Source organism: Phoxinus phoxinus (genome assembly GCF_949152265.1).
Source record: "Phoxinus phoxinus genome assembly, chromosome: 21".
In the NCBI taxonomy this organism is placed as follows: Eukaryota; Metazoa; Chordata; class Actinopteri; order Cypriniformes; family Leuciscidae; genus Phoxinus; species Phoxinus phoxinus.
In genome coordinates, this window is record NC_136896.1 from 14,518,981 (window position 1) to 14,543,165 (window position 24,185).

Here is a 24,185-nt window from a genome sequence, read left to right on the forward strand (position 1 = left end):
CCCATTCTGCTTCTTGTTAATCGCTTGCAAGTAAGTGACTTACTTGCAAGCGATTAACAAGAAGCAGAATGGGGTAATTGGATGAAATACTAGTGCTCTTATACATTGAAAAAGTGTGTGAAATTTTTCCCAATGTGATTAAAAAAAAATTTACGGAGTCATTTTAACTTAAAGGTTTGCAGAGTGTCTGTGTCTGCTCAGGAAATAAAGCCTAAATCTGGATCTCTCTCACTGCAGCGGCTCATGCCTCACTTACATAGTGTTTCTCACAGAATACAAGACTGAGAAATAATCTTTCAGAATAATAATGTGCACAAATAAAAGGCTTTAGGATAACAAAGGATAGCATAAAAGGATAGCATAGAATACATTTACAGCTACAGTTTTTCGTTTGCATAGTGGCAGAAGTTGAAATTCCAGTCAGAATTGAACAGTTGTTTTTTGTAACCAGAGTAATGTCCACATCTTATCTCACATGGCCATTATGAGGTCTTGCTCCATCTACTGGACAAAGTGAATACACAATTGAATGTGTGTCAAATCAAGCTGCTGGTACACCTCATCTCAGTCCTGTATGATGCAGTGATGCCAAACAGATTGATTTTCTGAATTTTCTGACTTTCTTTAGCCATGCAGAAATGAATAAACTTTTTTTTCTTTTTTCTTTTTTTTAAGGTGCACAGTGCACACTCAAATGTGATGGCCGATAGTATTATCACTATTCTCTCTTTACCTCTATTACGGCCAATGTAACATACAGTACACTACCGTTCAAAAGCTTAAAGTTGGTAAGGATGTTTTTGAAATAAGTTTTTTATACTTTCCAAGGCTGCATTTATTTGATAAAAAACTGTAATATTGTGAAACATTGTGACACCCATCTGTCTGCTTTCACACAAATGGTTTGCGTGTGTGTGTGTATACACATACAAGTAAAGGTGCTCGTAAATACGCTGTGGATATGCTGTTTTGCATCAAGTTAATACTGTCCATTAAATCTGATATCTCTTTGCTCTTAAATCTAGACGAGGCGGCTCTGCTCTGTGGCTCTCTCTGTGTAAATCATTTATACAGCTGTCTTTATCTTGCTCTGGAGAGCTGGCTGCTTAATTGAGGATAAATGATAATGATCAGACCTCAGTCAGCTTCTCTATAAATTAACTCTAATGTGTATATCATACACAACACTCGTGCCAGAATGAACATTCACATTCTCTTTTCCTAATACCTCTTTGTTCTCGGTCACTCTGATACTTTCTTTCCTTTTTCTTTCTGCCCTCTCAATTTTCTCCAGAGCATCAGTACAGCTTTGTTTTATTCTTAAGTTTTATTTATATATCCATCCTCTCTGTTTGTCTTTTCCTCCTTTTTCCTTTCTGCTTTCATTATCTATGTCTCTGTGCTTCTGTGTTTTGCTCTTCAGGAGAATTTGTTAATTTTCTGAGCTCCATCTGCAATGGGCAGGATTTATGAATGCTGGCTCATTCTGCACTGTTTTGTGCTGAATGTTTTAAGTATTCTTTCCTCAGGATAGGTTTTTATGGTGACACACAGCTTGTGCTGTCATTGGGACCTGCTTTCCTGCTCTGAAACAGAACTACAATCTATCTGCGCTTACTGTATTTTTGTGACGCGTAAATTATTTCAAATGCCACTAGATGTGGCTATTAATTGAAGGCAAATGTTTTCAACAAGTGGAAAGCAATGCAAGAAGCTTTTTAGCCTTGATCAAAGATGAATGTAAAGCTTTCCTCGCCAACATTTGTCTGAAGACGTTTTAACCTTTTGAGGTCTGGAGTGTTTTCTGGGCCTTGGAGATGTTTTGACATGTCCTGACATTTGAGATTTTTTCAGTTACTTAAAACATTTCCATGGCTTAAGTCTGATTACACTGTATTCAGCACAAACTACAATCATATGTGAGTATCATGTATGTAAACGTTTGTATTTTTGAGAAAACTTTTGTGTGCTTGGTGAAAAATATTTTGAAGTCACTGAAATACATTTACATTTAACCATTCAGGAGACGCTTTTATCCAAAGCGGTTTACAAATGAGGAGAACAATAGAATCAATCAAACAAACAATAGGCCAACAATATGCAAGTGCTGTGACTAGTCCCAGTTAGTCTACCACAGTACACGTACCTGTAGCAAAGTTTTTATTTTTTATTTTTTTTATGTATAAATGTATAAAATAGTATAAAAAATAGTATTTTCACTAAAATAGTGAAAATGCTCATCAGCTCGGGTTGAGTTAGACCGGTCATTCCACCAGCATTGAACAGTCAAGGTAATGGTCCATGAAAGATTTTGTGCCTCTTTGGGATGGTTCCACAAGGCGCAGTTCACTTGCAGAATGCAAGCTTATGGAGGGAACATAGGTCTGATAGTGAATTGTGAGTAGGGGTGCAGAGCCAGTGGTTGTTCTGCAACAAGACCATAAAACACATACTGAACATTCACAAGACTTTTGAGAACTGGATCTTGTAGCCTAGACTTTTCATTACACAATGATATGAAAATCATCCTGCCCACTTACTCACATAAAACAAGACCCTATCCTAATGGGCCTATCAAGGTGGATGTGGCCGTGACCAAGGAGATTAAAATAAAAAAACAAATTTTTTTTTTTGATTGTTTATATTTTATTTACAAAAGAAAAGAATCAAAATATACACAATGAAGGTCAAATTTTTGAATATTACAACTTTTGGACATACTACTCTTTTGCTGTACTGTTTTTTTGCATAATATTAGTTGTTTTAATGCTTTTGCAAAAGTCAGTGCACTATTTCACTCTTTTCTTCCCCATATTGCAGAACTGTGACTTTAAATTTCTTTATGCGAGTATACTGTATGTATGTGGGTAAAGTTGTGTGTTGAAAGATGTCTCTTATGCTCTCCAAAGGCCGCATTTATTTGATCAAAAATACAGTAAAAACTGTAATATTGTGAATCATTTTTACAATCTAAAATAACCGTTTTCTTTTTTAATATATTTTGAAATGTAATTTATTCCTATGTGTCACGATTATGTTGTTTAGTTAGTTCCTGTCATTTCTGTATTAGTTCTCGTTAGTTTCTATGGTTAACTTACCTTGTCTATAAATACTTCCTGTTTGATGTCGGTCATCATTCATGTTAGTGGTGTTTTCTCCTGAGTATCTCCTGAGGGCTGAATTTTCAGCAGCCTAATATTACTCCAGTTTTCAGTGTCACGTGATCCTTCTGAATCATTCTAATGTTTCAAAAACCTAAAAAAAAACTTTGACTGATAGTGAATCAGTATATCACTTTATATAGAGAGCTCTGCGATAAAAGTTTACATCTTGTGATGATACAAACTATCTATGAGCAGAGATTTTCTATATAGTAAAGTATAGAAACACATAGGTATAATGATATCAAATGATTAACCTGTCAGTCATCCATGTTCACAGCTTTTATCTGTGTGCATCTGTCCTAAACCTCTCTCTTCACACCACAGACTGAGAGAGGGCACGTTAGAATCGAGACAGAGACATAAAAAAGACTTTCAGATGTTTTCTGATTTGTAAAGAATGTCTACAACATGTTGAGACCAAAGCTTCTTGAAAATGAAAGCATATGAACATTGGATTTCTTTTTCCCTGGTATCAGTACTAAATATAGCTTTGTGTTTTTACAAGATTCAGTGCTAACCCATCGAATGCTTTGAAGACAAAGTAAGTGGCAAGACAGAGAGTGCAGTGAATTCACTGCTAGTTTTGGTTCACATTTAGTCCAGCCACTTAATATGGACAACACATGTGCCTCTTTCTCTCACTCTCACTTCTTTCTTCTTCTTACTTTCTGTCTCCGCCTCTCTGACTATTTTTCTCACTTCTTATCACTCTCTCTGTCGTATCCTTCATCGCTCTCATTAGTTTCTCCATATCTGCCCACCCTTTTATTTCAAGTCTACATTCATTTCTCATTATTAGTCCTTCTATATGTGCTTACTCTCTTTCATCTGATGTTCTCTCGTCTCACATCATTGTTCCTTGTTAAGTCTTTTTCCAGAACATTTTCAACCAAGTTCTACTTTGTTTATTTTAGAGATGTGCAATACATTGGCACCAAATCTGTTATCATGGACTCTCAATTTGGGAGGGGCAAGAAAAACATCTCTTTTCAAAAGACAACAAGTCTTTTTGTACCTGCATCAGCAAATTCTTTGCAGAAATTTTAGCCAAACAAGTTTAATTCTGCTTTATATTTACCCACTTGTTTTTTACTAATTTATTTACTAATTTACTTAATTTTATAATTACTGTAAATGACGCTCTAGAAATGTGACTTATTGGGCCCTATTTTAACAATCTGAAACGCAAGTATCAAACACGAAACGCAAGTAACTTTGTGGGCGGATCCCAGGCTCTGTTGCTATTATACCGGCGGGATAAATGACTCTTGCGCCCGACGCAAATCTAAAATGGGTTGGTCTGAAGTAGCTTCATTATTCATAGGTGTGGTTTGGGCGTAACGTGAAATAAACCAACCAGAGCGTCCTCTCACATTCCCTTTAAGAGCAGGCGCGCTTGTTCCATGCCGGATTGCTATTATAACGGCGGATTTTCCAGGCGAACGTCAGGAGCGGTTCACAACCGAGGAGAGCGACGTTCTCGTCAGAGCCGTAAAAGACAGAGAAGTGACATTGTATGGGGATGGGAGAAACCCACCCAAATAAGCTTCGGTTAAACAGGCGTATAATAATTTGGGTAAATGTGTAAGCTAGATTTATGCCTATTTTTTCACATCTTCACGGACACAACAATGATTTCCCTCGTGTGTTAATATTTTTCCTTGTAATAATGTATGATTTGCAAAAATGAAAACTGCTGCGTCCGTTTAGATTAGAGAATCGAAGTGTATGCGCGTTGTTCACACGCTACATAATGGCCAAGCATGCGCCCTTAAAATAGCATATGACTATCGCGCAATGCACCACTGTCTTTAGACTAGGTTTTTCAGTGGCGGAATTGTTTTTTTAAAACTCTAAAATAGCACCAGGCAGCGTTTGCGCCGGAACACGCCGCCTCTTTTCGCTAAACCGGACATTGTCAGGACATTCAGAAGTACATTTTAACCAAATTGTAAAGACACTAGAAGTAATTATAAAGCATATAAATAATTCCTACTTAAATGGGTAAAAAAAAGCACTTTAAAGGCTGGCTTGGTGATGCATACAGATTTTTTTTTTTTGGTCATGTTGGTTGAAAGTCTCTTCGTTCACATCCTGATAGCAATCACTAAGTTAAGTGGTCTAAATGTATTTATATGTATATCATCTGTGTAAGGAGTAGGGCCATAAAATGTTCATCCAATCATTGAATTCGGTTTGAATGCGAAATACAGGTCAGTGCTCTTTTACGTTGTTTTTTGTTCATTATTATTGTAATGTTTTGTGCTTTTGACACATGAGGTAGTTTAACAGCGTTTCTTGTGGTGCTTTTGTTTGCTCCCTGCTGTACGGTTCAAGTGTTTTGAAGGAAATGTGGCTTTAGAGATGCTCTGAAGGGAGGGTGGGATCTTGTGCTTTCAAAGCTAGCTCGCTATTGCTAGCCTCTCTGAAATCGCCTACCCTACCTTTAAAGTTCAACTAATTGTATTTAACATAAATTTAAACCATAGCACATTTTCAGTTAATTATAAATAGCAGGCAGTTAACTTGCTGAAAACATTGCATTCAGTTTGAACTTAAATACTGTATATGCTTGTAAAGTATATTATTTTCGTATTAAGTACTCTTTTTAAAGATATGCTAAAGTTAACTTTTTCACAAGGGACTACTCGTACTAATACAAAATGGCATAGAATAGATATGTGAATTGGGACACACTTTGTGTCTAGTAAACGAGGGTGCTAGGCAGGCCTAATCACTGCATCTTATCTTTTACTCATTTTATGAAAAAGAAACAGAAGTGTTTGTTCAATTTCCAGGAGATTGGACTTGAGTGTCATATTTCAAAGGTCTGTTGCACGAGCTGCATTACAGCAGCTTACATGCCACTTTGGGACCTACTGCATTGAGAACACGGCCAGCCTTGGAGAGAGAAGCTTCCCTTTGTTCGAATTCATATGAGCTGCTCCATAAAAAAGGAGGAGAAAAACCAGGCATGTGTTTCTGGTGTTTTCTCTTGGGGAAAGCTGATCTTAGATCTGTGGTTTTGACCTAAACAAACAGCAATCTCTAAAGAAGCCATAATTTGTTGATTAAAGATGATTAATAGTGTAGTACTTTTGCTGGATCTTCTGCTTTATTTATCTGTCACTCACCCTTCTGTTATTTCATTCCAGCCAATAAAGGACATGCCGTGAATGATATCAAAACCACAGTTGTCTCCGAAAGATGTATCTGTTAAGGAGTCTGGCACAACAAATGCCACAAGTTTGTTGTACTCACTGCGTAGGCAACCTCTTGAGGAACGACCAGCCTAAAAAGCTGTGTGTGTGTGTGTGTGTATATAGCAACTGTCAAAACAGAGCTTTTTTTTAGGCCAATCCGTTATCATCTCCAACATTTCAGAGCTTGTTTTGTTTTAATTGCTAACTTAGGTCATTGTCTATGGTTTCAGGCTGCAGCACAGCAGTAGTCTGTATCAAAGGATCTTTCCCCACCCCTGTTTATAGTCACAATACCAGACACTTATACACAACATGTGCTCAACAAAATAAGACTTGAAGGGATGACGTGTGGGTCGAAAAAAGGGGTTCATGGAGACAAAAAAAAAATACAAGAATTAAGGTCCTTGCACACTGAGTCCAATATTTTCGTATGCGTTTTTTCATATTCGTGATTTGGTGACTCTGAATTGTCAAAAGACCATTCAAAATGCTTGCTACGGATGCGGAAAACGCAGAAAATCGAACCCGATCCGAATTTCTTTATGACGGACGAAAGTTTGATTGACAAAACATGATTTGTACATGAGGTCGTATTTATTTTTTAAGGTGCGGATGTTTTAGACGTGAATTTCGGACTCGGTGTGCAAGGACCTTTACTGTGTGTGATGCAAAAGTAGGCGTGCCCAACAGCCTTCATACAGATACATATACAGACAAATAACACGGGCATCTTCTGTCTAATGTCTGTGAGTTCTGTTGAACATGTTTTAGATTGTTGTACAACTCTTTCTGATCATCTGTCTGCGGGTTTGATTGAGCACCTAATGTAATTTCTGCATATGTGTTTGTGTGTGAACAGGGGGCTAATCAGACTGCCACAGTGATTGTTTTGTGCTCTTTGAGAGACTTTAACCTGGCCCAGGAGATGTGTCAGCTGGCTATCAGAGATGTGGGGGGGCTGGAGGTTCTCATCAACCTGCTTGACACAGATGAGACCAGATGTAAAGTAAGTGCATCCAGACTAAGTTGATTAGGTCAGAAGTCACCATTGACTGCCATTTTTGTTCTCTTGAGTGTAAAAGAGAAGTTGGAGCAAAAAAATTCCAGCAAGTTGTAAGCTAAAAAATGTCAATTTCTACATGATGCAGCATTAGGTATATGAACCAGTTTTTCTTATAATGGATACTTTACTCTCCCTTGCTGTTAGATTGGTTCTCTGAAGATCTTGAAGGAGATCAGTTGCAACTCCCAGATTCGGCGGACCATCGCTGACTTGGGTGGTTTGCAGACCATGGTGTCTATCCTGGACTCCCCTGACAAAGAGCTGAAGAGCCTTGCTGCAGAGACCATCGCCAACGTGGCCAAGTTCAGACGGGCCCGCAGGACAGTCCGACAGCATGGTGGCATCAAGAGACTGGTGAGAAACATGAAGTATGCGTTTGTCAAAACAGGTTGCACTTGATTAAGAACTCGCACAAGGAAAAGAGACCAAAAGATGGAGAATGTTGAGGGACAAGCAATAGAACATGTGTATACCAGCCTCTATTTCTCCACTCACTCTTTCTTTCAGTCTGTTTCTCCCAATAATTTTCAATGCCAGCATCAAAGGGAGCACATTGCAGGTAAAAACAGATTGAATGTCGTTCTCCCCCTCATCCTGGCATGTGTGTTTATTGACAGAGTGACGCTCTGTATGATTAGGGCTCACGTGTTACTCTGCTCTGTATATTTACTCGGGGCCAGACTCGGACGTTCTCTATGTAGCTATCATAGATTAGTTACATTTAAAGTCCCAGACCACCTCTGAACAGCACGCGCGTGTAATGCTGTGTTAAAGTGGCCTTTCTGACTTGACAGCAGGGAAACATGAAATTTACTCTTTGAAGGATGTGGTCATTTGTAGATTTTGGTGTGACATAGTCTGAATTTTCAAGCCCTCTTAAGTAACAGCCAGTCTTTGGCTGATGATGAATGTTTAGATGAATGTTGGCAGCTTCAGGGCAGGATATTGTATTCCACATCCTGCACTGAAGATGTCATAAAATACACCATGACCCCACTAATAACACATTCCTACTTGTTTTCACATGCCACGAGTCTTCTACCTTCCCGGGAGTGAAATGAAAACAGTATAAAGCATCATAAGCAATAGAAATGTAATGTTAGCATGATATCATGTGAGGCAAAGTGACAAATCTATTGCATTGTTTCAAAGTTCAAGCACAGGAAAGAGCTTTAAAATGAGGAAACAAACGGAAGTTGTTTCTTGCAGGTGGAGTTGTTGGACTGCGTGCCTGATGGTGTGTCTCAGAGTAAGGAGCAGGAGACGGATGTGGAGGTGGCGCGCTGTGGGGCTCTGGCTCTCTGGAGCTGCAGCAAGAGCACCTGGAACAAGGAAGCCATCCGCCGGGCCGGGGGTATCCCTCTGCTCGCTCGGCTGCTCAAATCACCGCAGAAGAACGTGCTCATCCCTGTGGTGGGAACATTGCAGGAGTGTGCTTCTGAGGTTTGCTCAAACTGTTCAAATCCGTTTTAGAATGTGAGTTTAGGTATGTTTTGAATGCCCTATTGGTATAAAAAAAAGAAGAAAAAAAAACACTACTAGTTTGTGTGCTGCACCAAAACTATGGGCCGGATTCATGAAAATCTTCTCAAGATAAACTTTAGGAAGTTTGTTCGAATGTTCCTAAATGCAATTCTTGAAAAATTCTTAAGTTCTCAGATATTTTCTTAAGAACATCTAAAAAAAAATTATTAAGAAGAAAATTAAAGGCTTTGGTGTTTTCTGATCGAAAGGCGGGCATTGCTGAAGACTCGCTGAATGAAAAACACCTCTAAGCCTGTCTTTTTGCGCTGTCTGCTGATTACCATAGATATCACAATATGCATGCAAACTATTTTTGACTGGCTTGACAGGAGTAATCACTCAGCGTCATGTTTTTAATGCGCTGTGCCAAGTTAAATTTTAATAGGGCCTGTCTCAAGATGTGGTCTTTCCCATTAATTTGCTGTCTTTCTTGCGTTCTCTCTAGAGTGAATACTGTAGGTCTTGTATCTATGTGTGCTGCCTTGCTAGCTCTAGCTAGAGATATACGTGCAAGTGATTGATCTGTGTCACTTCAGAGTAATCGTCCACATTCATGGTACTAGAAATATGTATTATATGTAGCTAGTGTTAGCCTATGTTGTAATGTTTAATATTAGAAACAACCCAATAATTTCATTAAACATCTTACTTTTGGGGATATAAGATGGGTTGGTGGTTATCCTAACTTTAAGAAGTTATTTACGGTGATTTTTAAGAACATTCTTTCTGAAAAGTTGTATACTTATTTATAATTTAAATATTATAATGTATAATACTAAATTATGTCTTAATGAACAATCTTAAGACATTTTTTTGGGAATACAATATATTCTTAGCCTGGGAAAACCCAGACCCTCTCAGTTGTAACTGAGTAAGGGTCTGGCAAAGCTCCATAGACAATTCATTTCCACAGGGGCGTCACCAACGAACGTCGGATAAAACTAAAACCAATCAGAGCGATGAATGACATGACGTATGCAGAACGACGGAGAAACATCTCGAGACTCTCAGCAATTCAGAGTTTGTGTTAACGAAAATGACCATTTTAAATCGCTTGAAACAGACGCGACAGCTGATTCGAACGAGTGATGTTGTGATGTTCCACGGCGGCATCCATCTCTGTAATGTACAAAATCTGCGTCACCGTCTCTGCTCTGTCGTCATCGTGTAAAACGTTTCTGATTGGTGCCGCGATTTCGGCGGATTGGAAATGGGTTTCAATGGGCTCTTTGCCAGACCCACTTGCAGAGCAAATCTAAATTTGCCGGAAGTGGTCTGGGTTTTCCCAGGCTAATATATTCTTATAAGTAGCAGAAAATAGCAGTTGAAAATAGTTATTCTTAAAGTTTTGTAAATTCGGCCCTGATGCTTATTAAAATATTTACTTGAAATGTCTTATACTACCATTCGAAAGTCATTTTGAAAGAAATTATTACTTTTAATCAAGGATGCATTCAATTGATCAAAAGAATGCTTTCTATTCATCAGAGAATCCTGGGGGGGAAAATCACCATTTTCACAAAAAATATTAAGCGTTAACTTGTATTAATATTAACTATTTTCAACATTGGTAATAAGAAATTAATAATATTAAAAAGATATACCGGTAATAAGAAATGAGCCAAGTCAGAATATTAGATTATTTCAGAAGGCTCATTTGACACTGAAGACTGAAAATTCAGCTTCGCCATCACAGGAATAAATTACGTTTTAAAATATTTTAAATTAGAAAACAGTAATTTTAATAATATTGTAATAATATTTCACAATATTACTGTTTATGCTTGTAGCTATCAAATAAATGCAGCCTTGGTGTGGTAAAAAAATAGACCTCTGATTGGTTGTGTGATTTTGAATTTCAAATGTATTATTTATATGCCATGGCACTGTAAATACTACTAAAAACAATAAAGTATATTTACATTTAAGTATTATGAAGCATAATGTAAGCTACAAATGCTACATACAGTATAAAGCCACTATATAAGGACACTCAGTGCAAAGTATGGCTGAAAATAACATAATGTTCATGAAACTTTACTTTTGAGTGGAAGATTGTTTTCTATTAAAGGACCAGCTTGAAGATGTGAATGACTGTATGATGCCAGAAGCAAGAAACCTTAGGATGAAATAAGCGCTATGTTGCTGCACGCAGTGTTGTTTGGCAAGGCAGAGTGGTTTTTACAGTAGGTGTTCAGCGCAGAAAGTCATTCTGCATGTTTGTTTTGGCAGAAGAGCTACAGAATTGCTATACAGACTGAGGGCATGATTGAGGATCTGGTGAAGAACCTCAGCTGTGACAACCAGGAGCTCCAAATGCACTGTGCCAGCGCTATCTTTAAGGTACGGCCATACACACTCAACTACACTTTTCTTTGGCAATGGATAAAAGGGGTGAGGTTGAGGTAAAAATGAAATGGCGTACTAATTTAGTCCTGGCTTTTACTGTCACAATACTGTGCACATCTCGATACTACTTAAAGCTTTTTATGTGTGTGTGGCTTCATTCTTGTTTTAGTGTGCAGAAGATAAACATACCCGTGATCTGGTGCGGCAGTACGGTGGACTGAAGCCACTGGTCATGTTGCTCAACCAAGCTGCAAACAAGCAGTTACTAGCCGCCACAACTGGAGCCATCTGGAAATGTTCCATCAGCATGGAAAATGTAGCTAAGTATGTGCATGTAACTACAGATCCTCTGCAAAAAGATTTATTTCATTTTTCCAAGAAATTATGACGGTTATGAACAACCGTCCTCTCAGAACAACCATAATTATGCATTATGAGTGGAAGAAATATTTTAAGCAGTATATTAATTAATTTAAATGGGGCATAACACACACAGTTTCTGCCAATATCATGTTAATCTTGAGTACCTATAGAGTAGTATTGCATCCTTCATATCTTTGAAGAGTCTTTAGTTTTATCAGATTTATAAAAGCTCCTGGAGGCGTGCTGTGAGCGGAGCTTAGAGTCATGCACAATACATCATCGCATTATCCCTGGATAACTTTTAAATCACTATACGTTCGTGTTGTTTATTATATGCACTTACGTGCCGATTGCCATCAAAACAGACAATTGATGTTACATGCCGCCTGCAATTCCGACTCATGAACGGGATCTTTTATAATTGGGACTGTTCCATCTTTCAGTTTCAAACAATCTGCAAATCCATTGTCGAACTTGTCCTTGTCTATAAAACTTTTTTTTGTCTCCGAAATGCCGGGGAATAAACAAACACACTTGCAAAAACACACGTCTTTGGTGACATTGTTGATTTCGTGGCCTAAAAACAAAATGACAGCACTGCCGGCGGCCTCCGTAACCCGAACGAAGCACGTTGATGGGCACGCTCTTGCTCTCGGTCTGGTTAATGTGTGCACGCGCTCTTCCAGGAGAAGTGCCTGTTCAAGGAATTCCACCCTTTATGATATCATACATGGCCATACTCGAAAACAATTTCCGAAACTTATACGAATCCTGAAGGAGTGTATTTGGCACAGAAATACTCCATCATACATCCAACTAATTTTTTTAAACTTTGGCCATTTTTAGCATGAGAATCCAACTCTTTAACAGTGTAAATTCAGAAATAAAGTCAGAATGCAATGGCATTAGACATCCCAATAACTAAATTTATCACAGACATGCATACATTTTCTGTTTAGCATTTCTTGTTAATTTCATAAGGTTTATGAGTTTTATCTTGCAGATTGCAGATTTAAAGAAAGGTTGTTTTGAAAAAAATATTACTAAGATTTTGTTCATTTTTAAATAATATTACATTCCTAAAAATCTACATTTCATTGCTCGGTTAACTAGACCTCCTGATCTCAATGTGTCATATGAATCTTTAGACTAGGAGGTGTCAAGTCAATGTGAGGTGCGGTAATTGGCTCCAGATTTGGTCAAATCGTGTACCACAAAGGGGTCAGGTTGGGAGAAGGACAGAGGATGTGCAATCAAAGCCTTCATTTTTATGAGATGTCTCATTTGTTCACTTCTAACACTCAGATTTTCCATGGCTCAGAGCTGTCACCATTGTGCATCTGAGTCTGCTCTAAATGTGGCTACAGAAGTGATTATTTGAAGAGAGAGCAAAAGTTTTTATAAACTCTGTCAATGAGCTCTGATCTTTTATGATGACTTTATGCTGAAGGAATGCAAATTGTTCTTTCACCCATACCGCTAACAAAAGATGAAGTAAAGTGTTGATTTTATAGACGCCGTGATGTGTTAGTCGAGGCCGTTGCTCCATTAGTGCGGCTAGTGGGATCTGGAAGATGTGGAATGCTTCTTTGAAACAGTCGTGCTGTAATAATCAAGAGTGTAAGCTAAAAAGACTCTTAAATCGTTTGTCATGTAAAGCACGCTGGCCTTTATTCCAACGTCACTTAGCTCAGCGAAGATGATGACCGTCCTGGAGGCTTTCCTGGTGTAATTTTTCTGGCGGCTGATGTCTTTTAAGCCAGTCAGTTTCCCCCATAAATACGAAAAACCTTGGAATCTTCATCTGGCTTGCCCGTTCTGTCACACAAGCACTCTCATATAAAAGTGATTTACACATATACTTTGCTTTGCAGTACGCGTTTGGGGACTCAAAAATGCATTATTTAATTCCACCATTACCTGTCTATAAATTATCAGGTGCTATTTTCACAAGTTTGAGGCCAAGGAGCTGATAAATTTACATTTTTAGTTTATGATAAGAGTTTTTTTTATGGGATTGTTATAGACTAGGATCTGTAGAAGGATCTACTGTCTGGCTCCACACCAGTCGCAATAGAATAGTATTGAATGAGGAATTTAGAGGGAGGCTTGCGTCTGAAAAGGCCCAGTAGCAGAAAGGCCACTCTCTCTCCACCTCATAAGTCAAAACTGACAAAAGCTCATCCTACGTTTACATCAGGCTTAGTTTGCTGAAACTAGAGGCAGGTGCCCCATGCCACATTCAATTCGCTTAATGTCCCATTAGCCAAATAAGTGTCCTCTAAGAAAAGTAATGCTCTGTAAAAACATTTAGTTGTCAAGATTGGGGCTGTGGTAATACCTCATTGAAACTTATGCTTAAAAGAGATTAAACAAGCCAGTAAACAAAGTTTGTGAACACTACTGATGTATAAAGGTCCGTTCACACACCAAAAACGATAGCTAGCCTATTTTACCAAAAAGGTTTTAAAAATCGTTCTAGAGAATAATGGCATGTCACAACTATAAAAATAACAACAGAAAGGAACAATATTGTTGGAATCACTTTCAGAGTGTTTTCCCCCTCTAGGTGATGAACAATAAATACACTGACAGCAAATCAGAACCCATCTGACATTAATAGTTTTTTTAATTATAGTGTTATTGTGTTATTGTAGTTTTTTTTGGGGGGGGGGGGGGGGGGGGGTTGAACACATTTTCAAAAGAATTCTGTTTCCACTTTTATTTTTTCTTACTCTTTTTATAGTTATTTACATATTATAGCATTAGCATTATTTGGTCTTAAAAATCCCGATATGTGTGTCTGTATACATATGTGTGTTTTATGTTTGAATTCAGTTATGAAGAATAATGGATTAGAGGTGCTTTGCCTTGCTGTGGTGAGGACAAAATCAACTCTGGTGAAAAGTGGTGGGGACATGTCCCACCCGTCCCACCAGTAAATTACGCCTATGTATTATAGTCTGTATTGTGCTGTGTTCACTTGCACAGGTGGCTGGTTGGAAGTTTTAGATGCCAGCTGTATAGAAAATCATTGTGTTTCTGGCAGAATATTTAATACATACTTGGACATGAAGAAAGAACTGGTTTTATTACAATGTTTTTTTTTTTTTGTACAGCATATAAAGCATCAAGGTCAAACGCAGCATTTGGAATAAAACAACCAACCATTTATGAAAATGAAATCTGTCGAAGTAAGCTAGGTCAGTGAGCACTTACCAGGGAATGTTTTCTCGATCCACCTGGTCTTGGTGTGCCATTTCAGAAACAATCCCAGCCTGGCGTTTTAAGGCAAAAGTCATTTTAGAATGTATTTTACAGTGGTAATAATTTCGAGGTGCTTTTCCTCCTTATTTTTCTCCTCTGAAAGCACACAAGCTGAGAGTCCTGGTGTTGCCAGCAGCAGACAGCATGTCTTTGTGTGGCTGATGAGAGGGCTGGCCGTGCGAGTCCAGCAGAGAGAGGGGTTCAGGGCTGGGTTGAAGGGGCTTTTAGAAGGTGGCCGTGCCTGAACAGAATGTGAGACCTCCACACATATGCCGGGAAAGGCATATGTTAACAATTTAGCTGATTAATGATGCATAAAATTAAAATGGTTATATTATAACAAGAAAAATATTAGAAGGATTATAATCATAACCTTAATATATATATACATACACAAAGGGTGATATTCACTGGAATTTTACTCGTATAGAGCTTTTATTGTAAGATCACAGTAATCTATTATCTTTCAGCTAAGAATGCACTAAAGACTTAATTATGCAGTAATTTCTCGTGATAAATATTCATCTGAAATGGCAAAAAAAAGGGTCCAAATCATTGACCGGAACTGTGACGTTTAATGAATGCTGTCCCATGGTGTGCTTTGACCATGTCAAAATCTGTATAGATAAACTAGGTAAACTGTAACTAAAAATGATGTTAGAGTAGCAATGAATAAAAAAAATTCGGCTAAAATATCGAGAGGCAGCTCATTGCAGACAAACTTAACTACGATAATTTAGCACCTGAGGACACAACACCCTGACAGCACACCAAGTTCAAATACCCAAATTTAATTAACAAAACTTAATTTTTCGACCAAATGAACACTTTTGGTTTCAATGTTTCATTAACAAATTCATTTTGGTGCATCACTATACTAATTTCCCTTATCTTCCCACTTAGCTAGTGCAATCAAGGTGTTCTTCGGTAGCTTAATTTTGAAATGATTAATCCTTGCATAGCTCTATCTCCCTTGATTGCTGATGTTAAATCAGACAAGCTGTACTGAAGATCTCATAGGCATGAACTGGAGATTTTAAAGGGGGGGTAAAATACTTAGTTTCAGTCAATCTCATGTTAATCTTGAGTACCTATAGAGTAATAGTGCGTCCTTCATATCTCCAAAAAGTCTTTAGTTTCATCAAATTTATAAAATAAAAATACAGCTTTCCGATTCTACCTGGAAAAAGCCGAGGTCCTTGATTCTGGGTGTGGGCGGAGCTATAGAGTCAAGCGGGAGCGCGCGGGAAGGTTTGCTTATTATCGATCGACGCGCCAGGTTTTAATTGCAACCGGTTTGCAAATCCAGCGACGACCTGGGCCTTGTTAATAAAACATTCGTCACTGAAATGACCAGAACACAAAACCGCACTTGCCACACTCCTTTGCTGTCCCGGAAATACAAACTGCATCCACTGTTCCAGTAACACTGGGTTCTTTGGGAAGCTGAACAAGGTAAACTTTCCCTCACATCCCAAAACACACTTTTTTGGAGACATTCTTGACATCAACCATTCCTATTTAGCGCTGCTGATGATGATTTCCGGTAGTAGCGCGTCGATGAGCGCGGTCTTTCGGTCTTTCTCTCCTCTGGTCGACGTGTGAGTGAACGCGCTTTTCCGACAGCAATGTATAATCATATAAGGAGTTCCACTCTGGTCTACGTCATTAGATCTACGATAGAAAAAAAACAGCCGAAACGTGTTGCAACCCGGAAGTATGATTTTCAGCACAGAAATTCTGTTATTCGTTCAAAATAACTTTTCAAACTTTGGCCATTATTAGCATGAGAATCCATCTCTTTAACACTGTAAACAACTCTGAATACATGAAACACCATTGTACCCCCCCTTGCTCATATTGTGGTTAAAATGGTTTGGTAAAATTATTCTTAGATTGGCTGGAATAAAGTGACATTGCAAAACTCTGATGTTTTTCTTTAAAGAAATTCTTAAATCTCGCAGTAATGTGGTTAAAAACAGTAGACACAAAAAAACCTATAAAATGAAAAAAACTAATTTGAAAGGGATTAGAACTGATAACAGCACAATGATATATATTTTCAAAAACATGTTTTACTCTAAAAACTGCATGAAAAATCAAAGCCATACATCTAAAAAAAATTATATATTTGAGCTTGATATCTCAAAAAATTTGCTTTCAGTAAAATTTTGTTTGGCTGTAGTACCAAAGGTTTTCACTAGATGAAATTCGTCTCCCGTTCATTTCCAATGAGGTCATTTTTCTCAAGTGTGACTATTTTTTTTTCAGGACCATTTAACCTTTTCTAATAATGTCCATGACTATTTTTTTTTTGTGTGTGTGTTCACATAGTAAGTGCCAAACCTTTTACCAAGTTTCTTACCATTAAGATAAAAAAAGAAAAGAAAAAGCAAAGCAAAGGGTCAGTTGTTTTAGGTTTTACTGTTCACTTGCATATCTAAAAATTCTTCTGTCCAGTCTTTCCTCAGCCACCAACATTAAATATCCTTTGTCTGTGATTTTTTTTTATCTTCTTACAACTATAACAATGTGCTTTGCAAAGAAAGTTCTGTACTATTAATCAAAGCGTCGATGGGAGCATTTAGGATGCTGTTAGGAGCTCTAAAACAGTGCATGCTCACTCTTTAACCTTTGTTTTGTGGTAGCGACTGACCGGTGCTGTTTTATGTGGTTTGTCTTGGCACGGTTATTTGGCAGGTTGATGTTGGCTTTACAAAAATAGACAACAGCCACAGTCCATTTATCAGAGGTAACATGTAATTACTCCACAACTTTAATGTAGCATACTGATAACATTTCTCTGATGGCATCTCTGTTTTACATGCTATGTTTGAGCATAGGCCTGGCCTTATTTCTGACTACTTTTTTTTAAAAGCTGAGCTAATTTTGGCAGCTATTCTTTAAATTTACTCGCGAGAAAATGTTGGTTGACTTTGACCAGAGCCAAATGACCTTGAACACTCTTTCCAATGGCCATCAGGGCTGCTTAGCCAGAAACCGTAACTGTGAATAAAAACAGCCATATAGCTTAACCGTACATCAGAGATTAGTTGAGGCTCCCTGTGACCACATTATATGCCTTTTAAATGTTTACTGTAGTTTACCACTACTTGGCAAACAAGACCAGCATCGCACCAAAAGATCTTGTTTTCTTGCTCCAAACCAGAAAATGTGGTCATTGAGCATAAATGCATATTGCGAGCAGCGTGGGAAATGTTGAGGCAATATAACATCACCGGATTTGTTCTCCTCCCAGATATCCACAGCCCTTACGAATACTTCCTGTTGCTATTTATGGTTTTGAGTCTTCATGTTTTTACAATCCATTGCATGATGGACAAAAATGCGTCATCTAATAATAAACAACCCATTTCATGTTTTTGTGTCCAATGAAGAAAGGCCCTTGAGAGCAATATTGACACAACTTTTTTTTTTTTTTTCTTGTATTCACCATTATACCATTATCAGATACCTCCTTTTAAACAACAATTTTAAGCGCACAGGGATAAAGCTCACTATTCATTACAAAATGTAATTCAAAAGCTGCAATTTTATGGTTTAGTGATTACAAGCAAGTGTGTTCACACAAGAAATGTGCTCAAATTTAGAAAAAAAAAAGAGTGCACCAGAAATGCTAATATTGTGGAAGCAACAGGAAATTCTCTTTTTCTTGCAGATAACCAATTGATGTCTTGGTATATTGAGTCCTTGTATTTGTTTTTGATTGGAAACACTCTGGAAATTATGTATGCACTATTATCTTGGGCTTGCATACAGGTAATAATTTCTTGCTCACTCTCTCTCCCAGGTTTCAGGAGTATAAGGCACTGGAGATTCTGGTACGTCTGCTCAAAGACCAACCTGAAGAGGTACTCGTTAATGTAGTGGGGGCTCTGGGAGAATGTGCCCAAATATCAGCGAATCTTGCCACCATCCGCAAGAGCAGTGGTATCAACCCTTTGGTCAACCTACTCACTGGTACCAACCAGGCCCTACTAGTCAACGTCACAAGGGCCGTGGGAGCCTGTGCCACTGACCCTGAGAACATGACGTAAGTCTTACCTTAAATTGATTGATTGTATCTTTACAACACTCTTAAATATATCCTTTGCAAGTCAAATAATAACGCTCTGTACAGTATAACTATGACAGATTTTCCCTGTGTCCATATCAGACTGTTTTCACTGATTGTGTATTACCTAATTAACCTGGATCCAAAACAGTTGTCCTGAAACAATCCAACAGCTGACAATATTCAGTGTCCAACCTTGGCCCTGTAATCCCTTTCACTGTTGCCATTGGCTTGGTTTAGGATGACAAGGCATTGTTCTTGTTCTCTGTAAAAGATTCCATGTTCACCGCTTCTGCAGCGGATCCAACAGGCCCAGGGTTGTGCAGTTTGACCGGGCTCCATGCTCCACACATGCAGGGCGAGAGCCCTTAGCCCTGGTGCTGTAATTACAGGGCCTGAAGATCTGTGTTTACTCTACCTGCTGTGAGACTCATAGCTGTGGCTGGGGTGAAGGCCTTTTATTGTCTCAGTGCGGTCAGTTTGTATAAGCTGAAAAGCACTTCTGACAACGGCCATTTGGAGTTGCTAAACAGAAACAGGCAGGAGAACATAAGCACAGATGAGTATACAGAATGTCTTTTTCAACTTTTCACTCTGTGCACTTGACTGTACTGGATTGAGTCATGCAATAAAAAGACTGTGTACTGTGAAATAATAGAAAGAAACATATTTCTATTGAGTTTCTCTCTCAGGCTGCATCCAAGAAAAACAAACATACAATGTAGTCCAATTGGCTAACAAATGAGTGTTATGAACCAGCTCCTTTTTTGTTTATCAAAAAACATACAGTGTATGTATAGTACAGTGTGTATAGTCTCTCTAGAGAGAGAATTTCTTTCATATATAAGCAAAATGGACATTTTAAATGAAATGCACCCATTATAAATGAATCTTAATTTAATTTAATCTAAATTGAATGGAATCAGGAAATCTGTATCAATAGAGGTGGCATATGGTTAACAAACAGAAAAACAAGTATAATTGTCTTAAACATATGCAAAGCACAAAACTGCCATGTAATTCACACAGAGATTTGAGTACTGGCCTTTTTGTATATTTAGCACATCTGACTTTCATTGCTTTTACAAGACTGTTATAGACTGCAGTCCCCTTCTTAATTAAGGCTGGGCACAATTGAAGAGCGTTTTGTTCCCCTTCTCTTCAGCACCCAAGCTTACACAGCCTTTGTCTGAAAGATTAATACGTTTATGGATGTGAGCAAGCACAGTGGTGCAGTAAAAGTCCACAAAGCTTGTTTTTGAAGAAATAAGTCCATTCATTTCATTTAACTATTTGAGTGACCAAGAACTTCAGTGCTGAAGATCTATGCAACAGCTCTCGAAGAACATATTTTCTCATGGAATCTATATTTAGGATTCATCTTTTTGTTCCCATTTCCTTGTAGTTGTAAACAGAGTCTTTTTTTAATATGTTTTAATTCCTTTGTGTTCCATGTTGATTTATTTTTAGAATGAAGCAGAGTAGTCTGCAAAGAAATTAGCATAGCTCGTATTTGATAATTGTTTTATTTAGTAGAACAGCATTTTCAGGCCTGTTTCTGAAATCAAGACCAGAACAAAGAATACATGATGGTCTGCCCTCCACATGGTATAGAATTAGCTGGAAATCTCAAAATCATTGGTGGGAAAACAAACATTACCTTTTCAAAATGATTTATTGAAATACTTTATTAATCTATTAATTCCAACTGAATTTTCCTTTTTTTGTCAGAAACATGGATTTGGTGTACATATCCCAAACTATGAACTTCCACTGCTTCACCAGCTTAGGAACTGATTTTTAAGTACATCCTACTGCTGTAGTGTTGAGTGCGTCTTACCTGTCCAAGTGCAGGATTATGTCCTGCTCCTGAAGGATTTAGTGGCCTCTCAGGATAGCGTGGGCTCTCCCTGTTATCATGCCTCTCAAACTGATTTATTATGAGGATGGGGCCGGGGGGTACGCTTGGTGTTGAGATGGCTCTGACCAGTGCTTGGCCCAACCTCCGTTCACTGGTGCCTCCCTTTGCGGCGTGGTTTAGCAATTATGACAGCATTGAATGTCGGCCTTGTCACTGGACGCACACATGGGAAACAGGTTACATGTTATTTATACCTGACAAACGGACCGCACTGAAGAGTCATTTTCCCGTGCTTCCCAGGGCCTGACTACATCCTTTAGTAGAATCATATCCGCAGCATGAAATACAGCCTGTTCTTAAGTAAACCTCACTCAGAAGCAGTGAAATATAGAAAGACTTGTCTCTGAGAATGTTTGACTTGGAAAACTGACTTTCTCTGGGTTTTTTCCTTCGAGTCACCGTCAGGAGTTAAACGCCACACTCTGTGCGAGTGTGTGTGTGTGTGTGTGTGTGTGTTTGTCCACGGTTGGCTATAAATATCCGCACAGACCTCCTAAAACCATTGTACGGGTCAGCTTTCGGCCAGGCTGATGTCAACATGTTTGAATGGAGTTGTTGGAAGGTTTGGAAGGTGAGCAGGGGGTACCAGCGTAAGGAACTGAGCAGGTGGGATGTGATGGGAAAGCCATGCTGAGCAGCTTTCTGATCTGCTACTGGAATGTTTTCATCATCACACCAGGAGGGATAGTCCACTGCAAGAGCCAAACTGAACCCTGGGAAAACAGACATATAAACATGTTGGAGAATAAATGCATGAGCTTACATTGTACACTCCGTTGTAGCCACTGGGGCGACAGTGGCTCAGTGGTTCATGTAGATTGTCTACAAACCGGAAGGTTGGTGGTTCAATCCCCGGTTCCACCTGACCAAGTGTCTAGGTGTCCTTGAGCAAGACACCTAACCCCAGCTGCTCCCGACGAGCTGGATCGCCTTGCATGGCTGACACCGCCGTCGGTGTATGAATGAGTGAGTGAATGGGTGAATGTGAGGCAATATTGTAAAGCGCTTTGGTGGCCATTGGGTCTGTGAAAGCGCTATATAAATGCAGTCCATTTACCATTTACCGTATGTAATTGGGGGTGATAAATCAGTTTATTGGTGTGACGTATCTCGCATTATCCAGAAGTGACAAGTTATTCTTCTCTCTTAGGATCATCGATCGTCTTGATGGCGTACGACTTCTTTGGTCTTTGCTGAAGAACCCCAATCCAGAAGTTCAAGCCAGTGCTGCCTGGGCCATTTGCCCCTGCATTGAAAATGCAAAGGTACATTATTTATGCAGTATCAACACAGGTACATTTTCCCCATTCATCTCCACCCGCAGTGTTTCACTAAACATACTGTAGGAGAAACCATGATATAGGCTGCTGCCGTTTTTGATGCCGAGATTCCCAAGTTGCTTTGTGTTACATTTTTGTCCATTGTTGTACATTTAAGGGAATTCATTAGTGTGTAGACCACTCTTTAAAACTCACTAGAAGCATTGTAATTTAGATAAAACTTAGAGACAACATTGATAGATGGCAGTGCAAAATGCAATGCCATTGTGGTATCAATACTTGAAGAACAAGAGATGCTAACAAAGCAGTCGGTCTCATCTATATATAGATTAAATCTCATAGCTGGCACAGAGCAAGTCTGCTTTTCTGAGCCTCTTATGTAACGCATTAACACAAATGCATCATTGTTCCTGTAGATTATCCGCACAGTTACAAATAAAAGAACATTGTTTGTATAATGTATGTTTATTTTTGGTCTAAACAAACAGTTTTCTGCTACTGAATTTCTTATTTTTTCTTTTTCCTTGCTGTGATGTGCTGCTAAAAACAATGCAGGTTCACTTCATGTATTGCAATGTTTGAGATGAGAGTTAGGGCTGGTGGCAGGTCTATGTGAAATGATGTACCCATCCACGCTGGGAACCTGATCAGCCACACGGCAGCAGTTATTTAGATAAAGCCCCATGTGGATTGAGTTAGCAGCTGCAGGGCCAGATTTGTGAAAATCATGCTTGAAGAACCACATCTGGGGGCTTCAAAATCCCTACCAGCACTCACAGCTGGTACTTAATATGAATCCACTAGTGATTATGTGCTACTGTAATGATTGTGCTTTGTTCCTTTACTGGCAGATGATGTTCAGCATGTAATGCTGTCTGCTTTAATGAAGACTGTGCTTAATTAGCCTAAATAATCAAAGTGTTGCCATAATTTGCAATTTTGGCGAAAATTTTCTGGCTTAAAGTTAAAACAAAGAAATCAAGATTTTTGTTGGTCAACACGGCAAATCCACGTGACTAACTTGATCCTATTGCGAAATCTGTGTGGAAAAACGTTTCACTCTTCTACAAAATTCCAGATCCTGTGGATTCCGATTGACATGACTGTCAAACTTGTCAAATGCTACTATGTTTATCATTTGCATCTCTGCAGTCTTAGCTCTTCCAGTTTCTCTCTTTGAATGATGAGTACAGAGCAGACTACTGCCATCTGCTGGTATGGAGAGTTATTTTTCCATATTCTCCACCAAGCAGGTGCAAAACGTTCTTGAGAATTGGCCGTTGACTGTAGTATTTACGGTATGTTCAGGCACAACAAGAGAGGTGATGTGAGGTGACAATGCAATCGGCTTTCTGTGACACTATTTATTTAATGTTGCTTTGGATAAAAAGATAAAAAACATCTGCCAAATGCATACATTTTAAAATGTTATACCTCTCTCACTTCTCTTAATGCTATAATGTTTTTTGAGTGCAGTTCCCTCAATTTTATCTCTCATTTTCACACTCTTTTCCTCTCCCTCTTTCAGCTTGGCTTACATTGGTTTTTGTACTCTGTTTGTGTTTCATCCGTTCTCTCATTCTCCCTCGCTCTTCCTCTCTCTCTGCATGTCTTACTTCGTGCTGTGTTTGCTGATGTGGAACTTAGTTGGGGATGTTTTTGTGGGCCCTGGGTTGAAAGGGTTCCTCAGTGACCCTCCGCAGCTGGTGGCTCTGCCATACTTCCTCTTCTGCTCCCGCTTCTCTCTCTCTCTCTCTCTCTCTCTCTCTCTCTCTCTCTCTCTCTCTCTCTCTCTCTCTCTCTCTCTCTCTCTCTCTCTCCCTCTCCTCTCCCTCTCTCTCTCTCTCTCTCTCTCTCTCCCTCTCCCTCTCTCTCTCTCTCTCTCTCTCTCTCTCTCTCTCTCTCTCCCTCTCCCTCTCTCTCTCTCTCTCTCTCTCTCTCTCTCTCTCTCTTCTCTCTCTCTCTCTCTCTCTCTC

General features: G+C 38.8%; 1 protein-coding gene across 1 annotated transcript in view; it reads left to right on the forward strand.

Annotated features, from left to right (window-relative positions):
- The window catches only part of odad2 (outer dynein arm docking complex subunit 2), a 94,723-nt gene that overhangs the window by 19,433 nt on the left and 51,105 nt on the right, over nucleotides 1–24,185 (forward strand). Inside the window, exons 11-17 of the mRNA XM_079594379.1 lie at nucleotides 7,227–7,373; nucleotides 7,575–7,784; nucleotides 8,640–8,873; nucleotides 11,187–11,297; nucleotides 11,473–11,627; nucleotides 18,745–18,987; nucleotides 22,080–22,194. Coding sequence (XP_079450505.1) covers nucleotides 7,227–7,373; nucleotides 7,575–7,784; nucleotides 8,640–8,873; nucleotides 11,187–11,297; nucleotides 11,473–11,627; nucleotides 18,745–18,987; nucleotides 22,080–22,194 — 1,215 coding nt within the window. The remainder of the gene's footprint in view (nucleotides 1–7,226; nucleotides 7,374–7,574; nucleotides 7,785–8,639; nucleotides 8,874–11,186; nucleotides 11,298–11,472; nucleotides 11,628–18,744; nucleotides 18,988–22,079; nucleotides 22,195–24,185) is intronic.